A 16373-nucleotide genomic window follows, 5' to 3' on the forward strand; every position below is an offset into this window, starting at 1 on the left:
GGGGGCGGACCGGAGCTCCGGGCAGGGACACCGGGCAGCGGCGGCACCAGCAGCAGCAGCAGCAGCAGCATCTCCAGGAGTGGGCAGGGGTCCCCCGCAGTGCCCACCATGGCCCTCAAGCAGCCGAAGGCGTGAGTGGGTCTGGGGGCATCACTGGGGGTTTGTGGGGGCACACAGGGCATGGCTGGAGCGCTCTGGGGGTCACGGGGGGCTGTTGGTGGGGCAGGGGCTCGGGGGGTGCTGGGGAGAACTGAAGGGTGACTGGGGGAGGTGGGGACTGCAGCGGTCAGGGCTCACAGGGAGGGGTTTTCAGGGGCTGCTGGATGTCTTGGTTTTGACTGAGAGAGAGAATTTTCTCCCAGAAGCTGCTCCAGCGCTGTTTTTGGTATTCAAAGTGAGAACAATGCTGGTAACATGCTGAATCGGAGCCCTGTTGAGCTCACTCCAAAGCAAGGACTTTTCAGGGTCCCATGCTCTGCCAGCAAGGGGAGCATGGCCAGGAGACCCGACCCCAGCTGGCCAGGGGGATATTCCGGACCCCAGAACCTCCTGCCCAGTACAGAAACTGGGAGGGGGTTGGGAGCCAGCGATTGCTACTGGGGAACGGGCTGGGCATTGGTCAGTGGTGATGAGCAGCTACTGGGCACTGCTGGTTTCTATTGTGTTTTATTCTGTTCTCTCTCCTTCCCATTACTATTCTTAATAGTAGTAGCAGCAGTAATATCAATTTATTTAGTCTTGTTTCAGTTTTTTAACTATTCTTATCTCCACTCATGGGTTTTACCTTTTCTGGATTCGCTCCTCCGTCTCACCAGAGCAGCGAGTGGCTGTGTGGGACTGAGTTCCTGGCTGGGGTTAAACCACAACGGTCCTCTCTTTGGGGCACAAAGAGTTGAGATCTGAGCAGAGTGTGTTAAAACACAGTTGTAAGCATTTCTCATATTTATTTAATAGCTGTGGGTCACAGTTTGCTCTCGTAGTTCCTGCCCGTGCGCTCACAGGTGCATTTTATAAAACCCTTCCTGGTGTGCGTGGTCCCATGGGAATGTTCATCCTCCCTGGCTCTGGGCTAAGGTTATCACTGTTGTGGTTGATAACACGGGGCTGTGGTACGAGAGGACGGCTGGATCAAAGCTGCCGGCTGTGCTCGGCATTGCCGTCCCCGCTGGGTTCGGGAGCCATCCAGTGGGAACTACCAATAATTACACCTTTAGGCTTTTCTGCGAGAGCCAAGCCATGAGACAAATCTCCCAGCTCAGCCTTCCCTTCCCCTTCCCCTTCCTCTTCCTCTTCCCCTTCCCCTTCCCCTTCCCCTTCCCAATACTCTCTGCTTACCCAGACCCTCAGGACAGTTTAACCCCTGCCCAGAGCTCATCTCATAAAGCCACTCACTGTTCCCAGTGGGGGAGAATCAAAAAGAAAAGGTAAAAACCTCTGAACTGACACAAGAACAGTTCAATAATTGAAACAAAACTAAATATATTGATGTTACTGCTGCTACTAATAGTAATGAAAAGGAGAGAGAATGGAATAAAACCCAAGAGAAACCAGCAATGCCCAATAGTTGCTCATGCCCCACTGCCCAATGCCCCACCCATCCCACAGCAGGGATTGGTGACTCCTGGCCAACCCCCTCCCAGTTTCTGTACTGGGCAGGAGGTTCTGGGGTCCGGAATATCCCTCTGGCCAGTCGGGGTTGGGTCTCCTGGCTGTGCCTCCCCTTGCTGGCAGAGCATGGGGCACTGAAAAGTCCTTGACTGGGCTCCAACTCAAACATCTGTGTGCAACTGACACTGTCATGCTAAATCCTGAACATAGCCCTGTACACACTTCTGGCAAGAAAATTAACTCTATCCCAGCCAAAACCAGTGCTCTGTGGTATCCCAGGCAGAGATAAGGGTTTGGGGAAGTGTAGTTGTTGTCGTTGAAGGTGATTGTTTCAGTGGATCCTGGAAGGAGATGGGGTCCTTGACCCTTTCCAAGCAGAGGCACATGCTGTGGGATCCAAGGAGGATGTGGGTGTCCTGGTTACAGAGCTTCCCCCACCTTCTCTCCCTCTCTCTGCTTTACAGGGACACCTTCTGCCAGCGGGCACCCACCTTCCTTGACTACCTGCACAGCATCCTGCAGAAGTACCCAGATGGAGGGCAGATCCTCAAGGTCAGACCCCCAGGGAACCCCATCTGGGATCTCCTGCCCAGCAGGGCAGGCACTGCAGGCAGTGGGGCTGGTCCCACCAGCCCCAGGACCTTGGTGCCCAGCTGGGAGAGGGGGTCAATGCTCTTCTCAGGGCCTGGAGGGCCCAGGTGAATGAGCCCTGATCTGTAATTCCAGGAGCTGGTGCAGAACGCGGACGATGCCGGCGCTAATGAGGTTGTGTTTGTGTCTGACGAGCGGGAGTTCGACATCACTGGAGGGGGACTGGAGGGCACCCAGGGTGAGAGGCACTGTGGGCACTGGGAGAAAAACTGGATGAAGCCCTGGAGTGGCCCTGGCTGGTTCTGGGATGTGCTGGGGGCACTGAGGGTACTGGTAGGACTCAGTGCTGCTGAGGGGGGTTTTGTGGGACTGGAGCTTGTGGGGACAGTGAGTGTGAATGACAATTCCCACTCCATGTCCCAATTGCCCCTAACCCATGGATGGTGCTGACCGCCAGGCCCAGCTCTCTTGGCCTACAACGACGCCGTGATGTCGGCCCGGGACTGGACAGGGATTCAGCGCCCAGGGGTGTCACACAAGCGGGAGGATCCCCGCAGCGTGGGGCGCTTCGGCTTGGGCTTCATCTCTGTCTACCACCTCACCGGTGAGTGGCACTGAGAGCCTCAGCTGGGACTGAACTGGGTGTGGGTGTGGGTTTTACTGGGTGTGGGTTTTACTGGAGGCACTGAAATACAGGTGCTGGGGAGAACTGGGAGCACTGGGGGTGTGCAAAACAGAGGGCTGTGTCCAAAGTGAGGAAACCTGGAGCATCGGGAGGCTGGCTGGAAATGGAGAGCAGGGCTAGGGGGACAAACAGAGGGAGGACTGGTGAATTGGGATTAAGCTTTGGATAATGGGAGGCACCATGGGGATAAACTTGAGGCCATTGTGTGGGCATTGATGAGTTGGGATGATCTGGGAAGGCAGTGGTGTCCATGTCATCTCTGTGGCCTCATGGTTCCCATGTCTCCAGACCTGCCAGGTGTGCTGAGCCCCCCGTACCTGGGGGTGCTGGACCCCGAATGCCAGGTGCTGCCTGGTGGTGGCAAGCGCTGGGACATCTCTGAGGCCCAGGACCTTCCTGGCCTTTTCGAGCCCTTCTGGGCTGGGCTGGAAGCTGTAGGACAACACCGTGCCTCAGCCCAGGGCACCCTCTTCCGCTTCCCCCTTCGCCGGCAACCCTCAGAAATTGCTGCAGGGGTCTCCGATCCTGAGCGCATCTGCAACCTCATCCAGACCTTCCTCACAGAGGCCCCTCTTGCCCTCCTCTTCCTCCGCCATGTCCGCCGTGTGGCCCTGCACCGTGTGGCCCCTGACGGGGTCCAGACACTCATGGGAACACTTGAGGCATCCCCTCAGCCTCTCCCTGTCCCGGTGCCATCAGGGGCTGAGGGGCTGAGTCTGGAGTGGTGCCTGGTGGCCCTGCGCGGGGATGAGGTGGGTGCTGGGAGCGAGTGGCTGGTGGCCACAGGCAGGGCCACTGAGGAGCCAGCCGTGGCTCTGGGCACACGGCTGGGGTGCTGCCCTGAGCTGAGCCTGGCACACCCCCTCCGCGGGGCCTGCCAAGGGCGGCTCTGCTGCTTCCTGCCACTGCCAGCCACCGACGAGACGGCCACGGGGCTGCCCGTCCATGCCAGCGCTCCCTTTGCCCTCTCCGATGATCGCCGCCACCTGCGCTGGCCCCAGGAGGGCGAGGAGGGTGAGGAAGATGCCCGCTGGAATGCTCTGCTACTGCTCGACCTCCTGCCCCGTGTCTACAGCCCCTTGGCCGCCGTGGCCGTGGCCCTGCCCGGTGCAGATGCCTACAGCCTGTGGCCGGACCCTGAGCGCACGCCCAGCTGCGGCCGGATGCACAGCCTGGTGAGCCGTGTGTGCCGGGAGCTGGCGGCCGCCCCCGTCCTGCTGCCGGCCGGGGGGCAGGGGCGGCTGCGGGCCCTCGAGGCTGTGCTGCTGCCGGCGGCCGCGGGCGATGAGGCCGCACGGCGGGCGGTGCAGGCCTTGCTGGTGGCGGCCGGGGAGCCCGTGGTCGAGGTCCCACCCCACGTGTGGAGGGCGCTGGCTTTGGGGATGCCGAAGGGTCTGCGGGAGGCCACAGCGGGACACGTGCGGGAGGTGCTGCGGCGCCACGGGGCCGCAGCGCTCCCGGCTGCCGGCCGCCTCTCCCTGCTGCGCTACGTGGCTGGGGATGGGTGCCATGCTGGGCTCCGCGACCTCCCCCTCCTGCCCCGCGCCGACGGAACCTTCGTGGCCTTCGGAACTGCATCGGCCATTGTCTACGTGGACACATCCGACTGCCCCAGGTGAGCCCGCGGCCCCCGGCGGCTCCGTTCCTTGCAGAGTAGGCAGGACTGCCAGCTGCCCACAGTCACAGCTCTCGCTCTTGAATTGGGAAGGGGGGGCATGGCCAAACCTGAATATTTGGCCCTGGATATTTGGGCTGCTCACTGCCCTCCTTCTCTAGTGTCACCAAGTGGGAACTAAGGCAGGTGTCCAGAAAACTGCTCCCCATTACCCCTCTGGTCCCCCAGCACCTCTGTTTGTCACCACAGGGAGCTCCTGCCTGGCTTGGCTGGGTCCTTCCTGCCCTCAGACCTGGAGCCAGGCTTGGACAGCCTCCTGCGAGGCATTGCCAAGAAGGGTAAGAGATGGGGGTCCCTGGATCACCTTTAGGTCCCTGCTTGCCCCCCCCTAAGCCCCAACATGCCCAGGCAGCCTTATACACCTTGGGGTTCCTCTGCAGCCCCAGTATCTCCCTGTACGTCCCTGTCTCTCTGGGGATCCATGTCCTTGCTGTTCTTCCCACATTCCCCTGTCCCCTTTGTGCTCCCTCAGGTGCTGAGTCTCACTGTATTCCTCCTCTGAAGACCTCTGTGCTCCCCAGTGCTGGTCCCCCTAACACCTTTTTACCTCCCATATCTTTCTTATATCCCCACCCACCCTGAGGTTTCTGGGTTCTCTGTGCTCCTATTGAAGGTATCCACCATCCCTCCAGAGCCCAGGTCCTCCCAAATTCCATATGGGGGCCACCCATCCACTGCAGGTTCTTTCTCCCCCATCCTGTGTCCCCCTGCCAGGTCTCAGGTCCCACGTGTTTCTGGTGCAGCCTCTGCCTCTTGTACACAGGTCTCTTCTCCAACCTGGTTCTGCTGGATCCAGCCGTGACTGTACAGACCCTGCGCTTGGCTCTGCCCCCCACCTGGACATCCCAGTCTTCAACCCCAGTGACGTGGTGCCCAGCCCAAGGCCTCCCCCAGCCCCCAGCCTCCTGGTTCCCAGCCCTGTGGCAATTCCTGGCCCACCACATGGAAGACCTGGGCCCTCTGGAGGGGCTTCCTCTCATAGCCCTGTCCTCACTGGATGCCCCCACGGTCCGTCTGGCTCCACTGATACCTGAGTCCAGTCTTATCTTCCAGGCATGGGAGGGGCAGCTCCTGCCACTTGAGGTGGCCTCTGTGCTGGAGATCCTGGGTTGCCCTGTGGTGCCACCAAGCACGTGGCACCACTCGCTGCCCCGCTATGTCCTGCCTCCATCCCCCCTCAATGCCCTGCGGGCCCTGGGCAGGCAGGAGGCTGCCGCAGTGGCCTCCCGCATGGCCTCACTGCCTGATGCAGATGTGGTCACCCTCCGGCACTACCTGTCAGACGTCCCATCCCTGACAGAGCAGGACATGGCCACTCTGGCTGCTCTGCCCCTCTTTCTGCCCCTGCCCTGCTTGGCCACCCCACAGCCCACGGAGCTGGTGCCAGCCGCTGCCACCCCGGCACTGGAGCCAGAGCTGGAGCTGCCCCAAGGTGTGGTGCTGCCGGAGGCTGTGTTGCGGTGCCGGGATGAAGTTGACCGGCGGCTCCTCGGGAGGCTGCAGAGGCTTCCCATCAGTGCAGCCTGTGTGATGCTGAAGGCCGTCAGAGCCGTGGCCCAAGGGGCGTATGCGGGGCGAGCAGCTGAGACGCAGGCTCTGCTGCTCTGGGTGCTGCAGCACGGGGACACTGTCTTTGCACAGAGCCCCTCGCTCCAGCAGGCCTGCAGCACGCTGGCCTTCCTGGAGACCCCTGATGGCCCGGCATGCCCGCAAGACCTCTATGACCCCTGTGACAGCACCTTGCAGGCGCTGCTGGGACCCGAGCGCTTTCCTCCTGCTGCCTTCCACAATCCGTCTGTCCTCCGTGCCTTGAGGGCCGTGGGCTTGCGGCACGGTGAGGGGTGCGTGCTGCCCTCAGACATCCTAGCAGCTGCAGCAAAAGTCAGTCAGGGTGGCATGGCAGCTCTGGACCGGGCTGAGGCACTGATCACAGTCTGCAACCACCCCAAGGCACTGCATGGCTTCAGTGCTGCAGAGCTCGGGCAGCTTCAGGCCCTGCCCTGGGTGCCTCGCTCCAAGTGCACAGGAGAGACTGGGCAGCCCTTCCTGCCCCCTAAGGAGCTGAGGTCCATGCAGTACCAATCCCTGGTGGGGCTTGCCATGCCCCTGACTGACGCCTTTGTGCCAGAGGCAGAGAAGAAGCTGGGGCTGAGCCAGACCCCACCGCCGGAGAGAGTGTGGGAGCAGCTGAGAAAGCTGGCAGGGCGCAGGAACATGGATGAGGTGGGTCGTGCTCTCCAGCCCATCTACTGGCACATGCAGGAAAACCTGAAGGCCTTTGGGACTGCCCCGGATAGTGCTGTTGTGTGGACTGGGTCTGGGCTTGTCGTGCCACGTGATGCTGTGCTGGGCTATCCTGAGAAGCTGGAGCTGGGGATGCTGGTGCCCCGGGTGCCCCCTGACTTCCTGTCCTACAGCTGCCTCTTCAGGGCTTGGGGAGTGGCAGATGGGGTGAGTGAGGAGAGGGCAGTGTCAGCCCTGCGCGCCCTGGGGCAGGACATAGACAGGCGCAGCTCCAGAGCGGGCACTGCCGCAGAGTTGCAGGTGGTTGTAGCTGTCCTGGAGTGGCTGCAGAGGCGAGGCCACCACAGTGAGGGCACTGTGCCGGTTCCTGTGAGGATCCCTCAGGGCTCAGGCTTTGCCCTCCGTCCAGCTGCCTCTGCCGTGTACCTGGACATGGAGCTGGAGGAAGAGGAGGATGTTCAAGAGGTGGTGCACGAGGCAGTGCCTTCCAGCACAGCCATGTTCCTGGGCACGGAGCGTCTCAGTACGCGGGTGCTGGGCCCAGAGCCGTTCACAGCCTGTGGCCCCTCAGAGCCCATCACCCGACGCCTCCGCAACATCCTCCAGGAGTACGGCGAGGAGGGCGACCTCTTCACAGAGATGGTCCAGAACGCAGAGGATGCCAGTGCTACCGTGTGCCGCTTCCTCCTGGACCTGCGGTGCCGCAGAAAGGCCACCTCTGGGCTGCTAGACCCAGGCATGGCTGCCTGCCACGGCCCAGCCCTTTGGGCCTACAACGATGCCCTGTTCACAGAGGATGACCTCCAGAACATCACCCGGATTGGGGCTGCCACAAAGGAAGGCCAGGCAGGCCGGATTGGGCGCTTTGGGCTGGGCTTCAGCTCTGTGTACCGTGTCACGGATGTGCCAGCAGTGCTGAGTGGGGAGACACTGCTCATCTTTGATCCCAATGGCACACATCTGGGCAAGCACATCCCCAGGGCCGGCTCCCCTGGCATCCGCCTGGACTTCTCCAGCCGACCACGCATCCTCCGTGTGTTTGCTGAGCAGTTCCAGCCCTACCACGGTATCTTTGGGTGCTGCCTGCCTGAGCCAGGACCCTTTCCAGGGAGCCTTTTCCGCTTGCCTTTTCGCACTGAAGAGGAAGCTGTGACATCACAGATTTGCTCTGAGGCCTTTGGTACAGAGCGCATCCAGTCCCTTGGAACTGCTTTCCTTGGCTCTAACCGGCTCCTGCTGCTCTTCCTGAAGAAGGTGAGGGAGCTGTCCCTGGAGATGCTGCCAGACACGGCCACTTCTGCAGAGGATACCATGCCTCTGGTCACGCTGCAGAGAAAGGAGATCCGAGACTTGGGGGCCCCTGGGGATCCCCCAAGTTGGGCAGCCATCGAGCAGCTCTCAGCCTGTGAGGAGGAATCCAGGACCACGTGGCACTACCTGGCTCTGGTGTGTCAGGGTGATGGGGAGTTGTTGGAACTGTTTCACCAGAACACACAGGCAGGACTCCATCCTCCCCTTCCCATGGCTGGTGTGGCCCTTCCCCTTGCCCCTACTGAAGATGGTAAGTGGGTGCCACGTTTGGACGCTGAGAAGGGGCAAGTTTTCTGCCACCTTCCCATGCCAATCATGTCAGGGCTGCCAATTCACCTGCATGGGGCCTTCAGCATCCTCTCAAATCGCAAGGGGCTGTGGAGCACAGCGGAGCGGGGCAAGTGGAACCAGGTGCTGCTCCACAATGCCGTGCCACTGGCCTGGCTCCGGGCACTGGACCATCTCCGTGCCATGCACGAGGCAGGCGAGTTAAAGAACTATGAGTATCATCTCTTCTGGCCAGACATTAGCACTGCCCATTACCCCTTTACAGAGGCTGTGACTGGTTTCTACCAGGCTGTGGCAGCCAGGAGTGGCCCAAGGCTCTTTTCCGATGGCCACTCCTGGTGCTCGCTGCAGGACGCCCGCTTCCTGCACCAGGCTGTGGAGAGACACCCTGAGCTGGGAACTGTGGCACAGCGAGTCTTTGCCATCACCGTGCCCCGTCCCCTGTTGGCTGTGGCCTTGCCTGGGAAGGTGCAGGAGGGCCTCGGGAAGGCGCTGGATGCTGGAACCTATGACTGGAGCCGCTTTCTCTGTGAGCTTGTGCTTCCCAACTTGGAAAATCTCCCTGATGTTGACCGGAACCTGCTGGTGCTCCATGCGCTGGATATGTCTCATGAGGGTGTGGACAAAGTACTGCAGACAGTGCGCTGCATCCCTGTCACCCCTCATGGCCACCTGCAGTTCATCAATTACCTGGTGCATCCCAGAGGCCGTGCTGCCCCTTTATACAACCCTGAGGATGGGCGCTTCCCCACTGGGAATGCCTTCCTGGAGAGACTAAACCAACTAGAGAGACTGGGCATGGTGAAGAACACCGTGGCTCTGCCAGAGCTGCTGGAGAGGGCAAAGACTGTGCAGCTAGTCTGGACCAAGAATCATGCCCAGGGCTGCCAGAGGGCTGCCTGCATCCTTGAGTTACTTCGGGATGCAGTGAAGAAGGGAACAAATGACACCCTGCAGGCCGCTTTCCAGAGTGTGCCCTTCCTCCCTGCTGCACAGCACACCAGTGACCCTGTGCTGCTGCCAGCTGCCCAGCTGTACCATCACCTCCATGAGCCACTAGTGGGACTCATCCAGCCTATCTTGGCTACTAAAATGCTGGGGGAAAACTTCAGCCTCTCCAAGGATGTAGCGTCCTTCTTGGGGCTGGACCGGCAGGTACCATCAGCTCAGGTCCTTGAGCAGCTGCGAGCACTCTGTCGTTTCTCCAACACCCTCCCTTTGGAGACCCTGCAGAACAACACCAACTGCTGCTATAAGCACCTGAACATGCTGCTCCAGGAACATCCCTCCAGCCGGGATGAGGTGGCATCTGCAGTGGCCCCAGGGGAGCCCTTCATCTTGGTGGGCTCCCGTTTTGTGCCAGTCACAGCTGTGGCTGAGACACTGTTATTTGAGGCTGCCCCATACCTTCATCAACTTCAAGACCAGTACAAGCCCTACAGAGAGCTCTGGGAGTGTGTGGGGCTGCGCCACACATTCACCTGGGATGATTATGCCCGAGTGCTCTGCACCCTGGCAGAGACACATGCTGGAAAGCCACTGCCTGCTGCGGAGCTGAATCTGGCCCTGCGGCTTGTGTCTTGTGGCTTGATGGAAGATGGCAACCAGCCTGATGCCTGCCAGACCCAGCAACTCTTTCTACCTGATGAGGAGGGCATTTTACACCCACGGGACAAGCTCTACTTCAATGATGCACCATGGATGCCGTTGGACAGAGATGTCCTGCTGTGCCATAAACAGCTGTCCCGAGAGGCAGCCCTGCACTGTGGGGTGACCACCACACGCCACCGAGCAGTGGAGAGGTGTGTAGTCAACACTGATCACCTGAGCCTCTGGGCACAGCCATTTGGTCCCCATGAAGATTTGCCAACGCGACTGAAGAACATCTTGAAGGAGTACCCCACTCCTGATCTGGTGAAGGAGGTGCTCCAGAACGCGGATGATGCTGGTGCGGGGCTTTTGCACTTTGTGTGGGACCGCCGGCAGCACCCAGCAAAGGCCACTTTTAGTGAGGAATGGAAGACCCTGCAGGGCCCTGCCCTCTGCATCTACAATGATCGCCCCTTCCAGGAGCAGGACATTAAAGGCATTCAGCATCTGGGGGTCGGTAGCAAGCAAGACCGTCAGGATGTCACAGGCAAATATGGCCTTGGCTTCAACACTGTCTACCACTTTACTGACTGCCCAGCCTTCCTGACCGGAGACAGTACCCTGTGTGTCTCTGATCCCCATCTCTTCTATCTGCCCACAGCCACAACTGAGAAGCCTGGTAGCATGTTTGCTGTCAACACTGACTTCAAGAAGAATTTTCCAGACATTTATGACACCTTCCTACCATCCTTCTTCAACCTGAAACAGGGCGTCCTTTTCCGGCTGCCGCTCCGCACTGCAGATGAGGCTGCCAAGTCCAGGGTGTCTGACATTGTCGTGCGAGACCAAGACCTCAAGAACATGGAAGAAACACTGGCTAAGGAAGGTGAGGACTTGGTGCTCTTCCTCCGGCATGTCCACACCATCATCTTCTCTGAGATCCCCCCAGATGGGAAAGAGTTGGTGGAGAAACTGCGGGTAACCACGGAGCTCACAGAGGATGATGCAAAGTTGAGACGGGATTTTCAAGCAAGATTAAGCCAAGCCTTGGATGGGAACAGCCCCACCCCTCTCTCCTATACCATGAAAGTCAAAAATAACAGGACCAAGACCACAAGTTTGTGGCAGGTGATCTCCCAAATTGGGGTGGAGGATGGGGCTGAGGAGTCTCCAGAGCTTAAATGGCTGCCCTATGGGGCTGTGGCTGCCCGCCTGGAGCCTCTGAACCGGGTCAGGGGCAGAGCCTTCTGCACCCTCCCACTGCCCTTAGTCACTGAGCTGCCTTTGCACATCAATGCAAACTTCTCTGTGGATGCAGCCAGGTGCAGTCTCCACTGGGACAAAGGCGGCACAGGGGCAACCTGGAATGGCTTCTTGCTCCGGCGCTTGGTGGTTCCACTATACTGTTACTTTCTCACCAGGCAGTGGAAAGCCCTGGAGCCAGAAAAGCTCTGGAATCAGTCCCTGGGACTCTGCCAGCTGCACCTGGACTCCCACTTCCTCCAGTTTTTCCCTCTTATGAAAAGTGTGTTACCTATGTTCCAGGACATGGTGAGAGAGGTCTACAAGTACCTCAGTCATAAACGCCTGCCCCTTGTGCCTGTGTACAGGGAGTCATCTGACAGGGTGACAATAACCTGGGCATCTCCAGGTGGAGGGGACATACTAACAGAGCCATACTTCCTCAAGGAGATGCCTCAGCCAGAAATCCAGAAAGTGCTGGAGCAACTGAACATGAAACTGGTTCCCCCATTCCCCCGCCTGCAGCAGATCCGCGAGGAGTTCATTGAAGCCCAAGTGAACACTGTTGTCTTAGGGCCAGACTCTCTCCGGTGCTTCCTCAAGGCCCTGGCTCTGCCTGTGCCCTGCAAGCTGGCTGACACACCCCTGAGGACCCCAAAGAGCTGCGCCTACCTGCTGCGATACTTAACAGGACGGAACAGCCGCTCCCAAGGTACTCACGAGGATGGGGACAAGGCAATCCTGGAAGGCCTGCCCTTGCTGGCCACAGAAGATGGTCTTCTGCATGCTTGCAGTAGCCACCACCCTGTCTTCAAGAACTCCTTTGCCGACCTCTTCCCCAAGCACAGCCACCGTTTTGCCCAAAAGTGTGTTTCTGCATGGATCCCACCTTGCTTTGTGAAGGAACTTGACCTCCCACAGGCCATACCACTCATCCAGGAGGTGTTGGGTCAGTGGAAGTGGACCGAAGAGGGAGAAAAGTGGCTCGGGGGGCTGTGGACCTTCTTTGAGAAGGTGGTCCGCTCCGATACCTCAGATTCCGCCATGGAGTCATTCATGAATCATCTCCAGAATATGGCAGTGCTGCCTGTTCAGGGGAATAAGAAAGACTCAAAGCACCTACTGCCACTATCCTCCCTCTCCAAGGTTCTTTATGAGTGTTACTCTGAAGTGGGAAAAGTGCTGCATAAAATGGGCATCCCTGTGCTCCATGAGTCCCTGCTGCCCTGGAGTTTTGCCTACCATTTCCTGAAGCCAAGGGCACTGCAGGTCACAGATCCTGGGGTTATAGTGGCCCATCTGGCAGACACAAGAGCTGATCTCTGCTGGGGGGATTTAGAGGAGGAGGATTTGTCAGCCCTGCTAAGGTTTGTCCTGCAGGGAAAGGAAAAGCTGGATTCACGTGCACTGGAGCAGCTCCAGCACCTGCCTCTCTTCCAGAAGTTTGGGGGGGGCTATGTAGATGTGGCTCCCTACCGCAAGGTGCTGTTACTCCCCAAAATGGTGTCCTTGAATGCCCAAGCCCTGTATGACTTGGACAAAGACATGGTGCTTCTCACACTAAGCTCGTTCCACGAATGGCTGGCTGAGTGTTTGAAGTGGGAGGTCACAGATGACCAAAAGCTCTTCATGACTGTGGTACTTCCCCGGCTGTCCCAGCTCACATGGCAAAACCTCATGGAAGCTGTACGATTGTTCTTTGTCCTGAAATCTTTCTGTGATGCTGAGAGCGTGGAGGCCATTGTGGCAGCTTTTCAAAAAGTGGCCTTTATACCAGATGCCCACGGAACACTGCGCCTGGCCTCCTACTTCTACTGTGACATGCCCTCCTTCCACACCCTGCGGCTCCAAAACCGCTTTGTGCCTGAATCTTTCTTTAAAGAGCTACGTTTGAACCAGAAAGAAATTGTGCAGTTCTTACTTGAGGCAGGTGTCCGCACCAGCCTCTCTGTAGAGGATTTTGTGGCACTGGCTGAGGAGATAGAGCGTGAAGCCACTCAGGCTACATGCCATGCTGCAGAACTGCTGGAGCGACAGCAGGAGATGGCCAAGCAACTTCCAATCCTGTTGAAAAATCCTGAGTCACAGGGTTTCCTGAGTAAAATTGCCTCAATCCAATTCCTGCCTCCTCTGGATATCCCCCCAGACTTAATGAACCTTCATCCTCCTTTTGCAGACTGCACTAAGGCCGTGGCTCTGAAAGGCAGCGTTTCCTACTGCAAAAATGTGGCTGAACTCCTGTGGACATCAGCCACCATGCTGCAAAAATCCCTTGAACTTGAGGAGACGTCCCTGAAGGCCATGGGAGTCCTTGTAGAGATACCCACTGCCCTGGTGGTGGCCAACCTGGAACATGTGTGCAGGGCAGCTTGCTCGACACAAGGACAGCTAAGCACACGGGCCAAGGTGCTCCACAGCATCTACAGCTTCCTGCAGGACCATCTGGAGGAGGTGGATGCAGAGCACCTCGCTGAGCTGGCCGTGGTGCTGGCCAAGCCATGCGACATGGCCAGGCCATGGCAGGTGGTGGCAGCACTCCCAGATGAGGCTGACTTTTACCCCTACCTCCTCACGCCTCATCCCCAAATGGCTGTCTTTGGAGATCTCCTGCAACACCTTGGCGTTGTCCTTGTCCCCACACTAACTCACTACAGCCGTGTCCTGGCCCAAATCTACCAGGAGAGCCATGGCAGTGGGACCCTTTCCAGTAGCCAGAAGAAGACGGTCCTGGTGGCCACACAGCATTTCTTCCAGCTGCTGCGGGAGGAACCAGAGCCCCCTGATTGCTCTGCTGTGGCTGAGCTGTACCTGCTGAGCACTGCTGACTGCCTGGAACTGTCCCACAAACTCTGCTTCAACGACTGTGTGCCCTCAGAGACTGCTCGGGCCCTGGAGAAGACCTTTGTGTTCATGGCTGCACTGCCAGTGTCTGGGTGTAATGCCAGGTGGCTGCTGCAAAGGCTGCCACCACACCTGCAGCCACGGATGCTTTCAGAGGTGACAGAGAAGCAGCTGGAGGAGGGTGGTCCACAGCCGTGTCAGTATGGCTCTCAGTGTCCTGCGCAGAGGCGTCTGCAGACCCTGCTGGTATCCCCGTGGTTTAGGCTGGGGCTGGCGTCCCTGCTGCAGTGGCAGACCCCCAATGCTATGATGGGAATGGAGGGGGATGGTGGCTTTGCAGTGGAGCAGGTGAAAGTGCAGTGCTGCAAGGACATCCGCACGGTGTTGGTGCACAGCAGGGCAAAGGTGGAGGGCAGCTCCCAGTCGCAGGTTATCCACGTGTGCCTGTCTGGTGGTGCCCAGCGGCTCTTCTACATCCAGCACGCAGAGATGGCGCTGAACCGGCAGCAGCTGAGGGTGGTGGAGACGCTGGTGCAGGAGATCAATAACATCCTGGGTGGGCAGCTGGAGACACATGCTTTGTCTGTGCTGCGTGAAATGCTGGTCTGCCAGGAGCCGCAGGAAATTGCCTTGGTTCTGGAGGAGAACAATGTGGCACTGGTGGGTGTGGCACCAGAGCCAGAGAAGAGGCTGCAGGAGGGGGCTGAAGCTGTGGCAGAAGAGGGGCCATGGAAGGATCCCAGCCTGGCAATGAGGCCTCTGCATGGTGTCAGGGGGCCAAAGGTGCGGGGCCAATACAAACCTGTGAGCGCGCCCTGGCACCATGGGCAGGGAGGCAGTGGCTCCTTGCTGAGCAGTGAGGAGCTCATGGTCCTGACTCCGTCCATCCCTGAGGCCCTGCGTTGGTTGTGTCAGGCCACGAGTGACCTGCAGGCAGCCAGCAATGACATCTTGCACAGCTGCCCCAACTGGGTGCTCTTCAAAGTGCACCAGGCCCTGGAGAAGGCGCTGGTGGCGGCCGTGCTTTGCCACGGGGGAGCCTTTGCGGGCCATAGGGGGCTGATGGGCATGGCCCGAAGCCTGGAGGCCGAGGAGCCGGAGCTGAGGGGCCTCGTCCTGGATGTGCAGTGGTTGTGTGACTGCGGTGTGGACGGCAAAGCCACACAGTACCCGAGTTACCATCCCTTTCCCATGACCCCCAGTGAGGCCTTCCCCAGTGTGGATGAGGAGGAGGTCCTGAAGCGGGCACAGGAAGTGCTGGTGACACTGAAGAACCATGTGGGCAGAAAGTGAGAGGTCCCTACCAAGGGGCATGGCACCTGGGGCAAAGGACCACCAGGCGCCCATCAGAGACCCACCATGGACCTGTTGTGGACTCACCATGGACTTGCCACAGGCAATTCCAGACTGTCCAGCCCTGGTAGGGGAGTTTTGGTGGCAGATGAAGGCCTAGACCACTGGACATCACAGAGTAGCCTGAGCCATTGGCATGTCTTGAGTGTGCAGTAAATAAAGTGCAAAATAAATGTTGCAGTGCTGGTAGATATCCTTCACTGACAGTGGAGTCAGGGACATGAAGAAGTCATGGGCAATGGGTGTTGAAGGTGGAGGTGGTGATGAAGGCATTTGGAGAGCTGTGGTGGGTCAATTTTGTCTAGCCAGGTGCCCACTGAGCCACTCCATTACTTCCCCTCTTTGACTGAAAAGGAGAAGAAAATGTGATAAAAATCCCATGGGTCAGGGGGATCACTGACCAATTACTGTCACAGTCAAAACAGACTCACCTTGGGGAAATTAATTTATTTTATAACCAATTAAACAGAGTAGGAAAATGAGAAATAAGAATAAACCTTAAAACACCTCCCCCTACCCTCCCTTCTTCCCAGACTCAGCTTCACTCCCAACTCTTTTACCTCCTCCCCCTGAGCAGTGCGCAAGATGGGGAATGTGGATTGCTGTCAGCTCATAACACTTGTCTCTGCTGCACCTTTCTCCACTCAGATTCCCCTCTCCATGGGAGACAGTCCTGCACCAACTTTTCCAATGTGGGTCCTTCCCATGGGCTGCAGTTCTCTAAGAACTGCCCCAGCAAGGTCCCTTTCCATGGGGTACAGTCCTTCAGGAACAGACTGCTCTCGTGTTCTGCCAGCTCCTGCATGGACTCCTCTCCACAGAGCACAGCCTCTGCCAGGAGCCCGCTCGAGCGTGGGCTCCTCCCAGGCTGCAGCTCCCTTCAGGGCATCCCCACCTGCTGTGCTGTGGCGTCCTTACATGGGGTGCAGTGGGGATCTGTTCCTC

General features: G+C 58.6%; 1 protein-coding gene across 1 annotated transcript; it reads left to right on the top strand.

Moving 5' to 3' along the window:
• The first annotated feature begins 64 nt into the window (after nucleotides 1-64).
• LOC135456231 (sacsin-like) lies at nucleotides 65-15591 on the top strand. The gene is made up of 7 exons (XM_064729974.1): nucleotides 65-131; nucleotides 2073-2160; nucleotides 2335-2437; nucleotides 2657-2803; nucleotides 3173-4499; nucleotides 4749-4837; nucleotides 5323-15591. The coding sequence occupies exons 1-7, from the start codon at nucleotides 109-111 to the stop codon at nucleotides 15366-15368; spliced, it is 11823 nt and encodes a 3940-aa protein (XP_064586044.1). The 5' UTR covers nucleotides 65-108; the 3' UTR covers nucleotides 15369-15591.
• Nucleotides 15592-16373: the final 782 nt, after the last annotated feature.

The sequence above is a fragment of the Zonotrichia leucophrys genome, chromosome 20 (assembly GCF_028769735.1).
Source record: "Zonotrichia leucophrys gambelii isolate GWCS_2022_RI chromosome 20, RI_Zleu_2.0, whole genome shotgun sequence".
NCBI classification, from domain to species: Eukaryota; Metazoa; Chordata; class Aves; order Passeriformes; family Passerellidae; genus Zonotrichia; species Zonotrichia leucophrys.

Excerpts from the sequence above, each read along its gene's own strand:
- LOC135456231 (XM_064729974.1), top strand. The coding sequence starts at position 109 with ATGGCCCTCAAGCAGCCGAAGGC. Across the intron at positions 2,804-3,172 it reads CTCTGTCTACCACCTCACCG|ACCTGCCAGGTGTGCTGAGC; the intron begins GTGAGTGGCACT and ends CCATGTCTCCAG. Across the intron at positions 4,838-5,322 it reads GCGAGGCATTGCCAAGAAGG|GTCTCTTCTCCAACCTGGTT; the intron begins GTAAGAGATGGG and ends TCTTGTACACAG.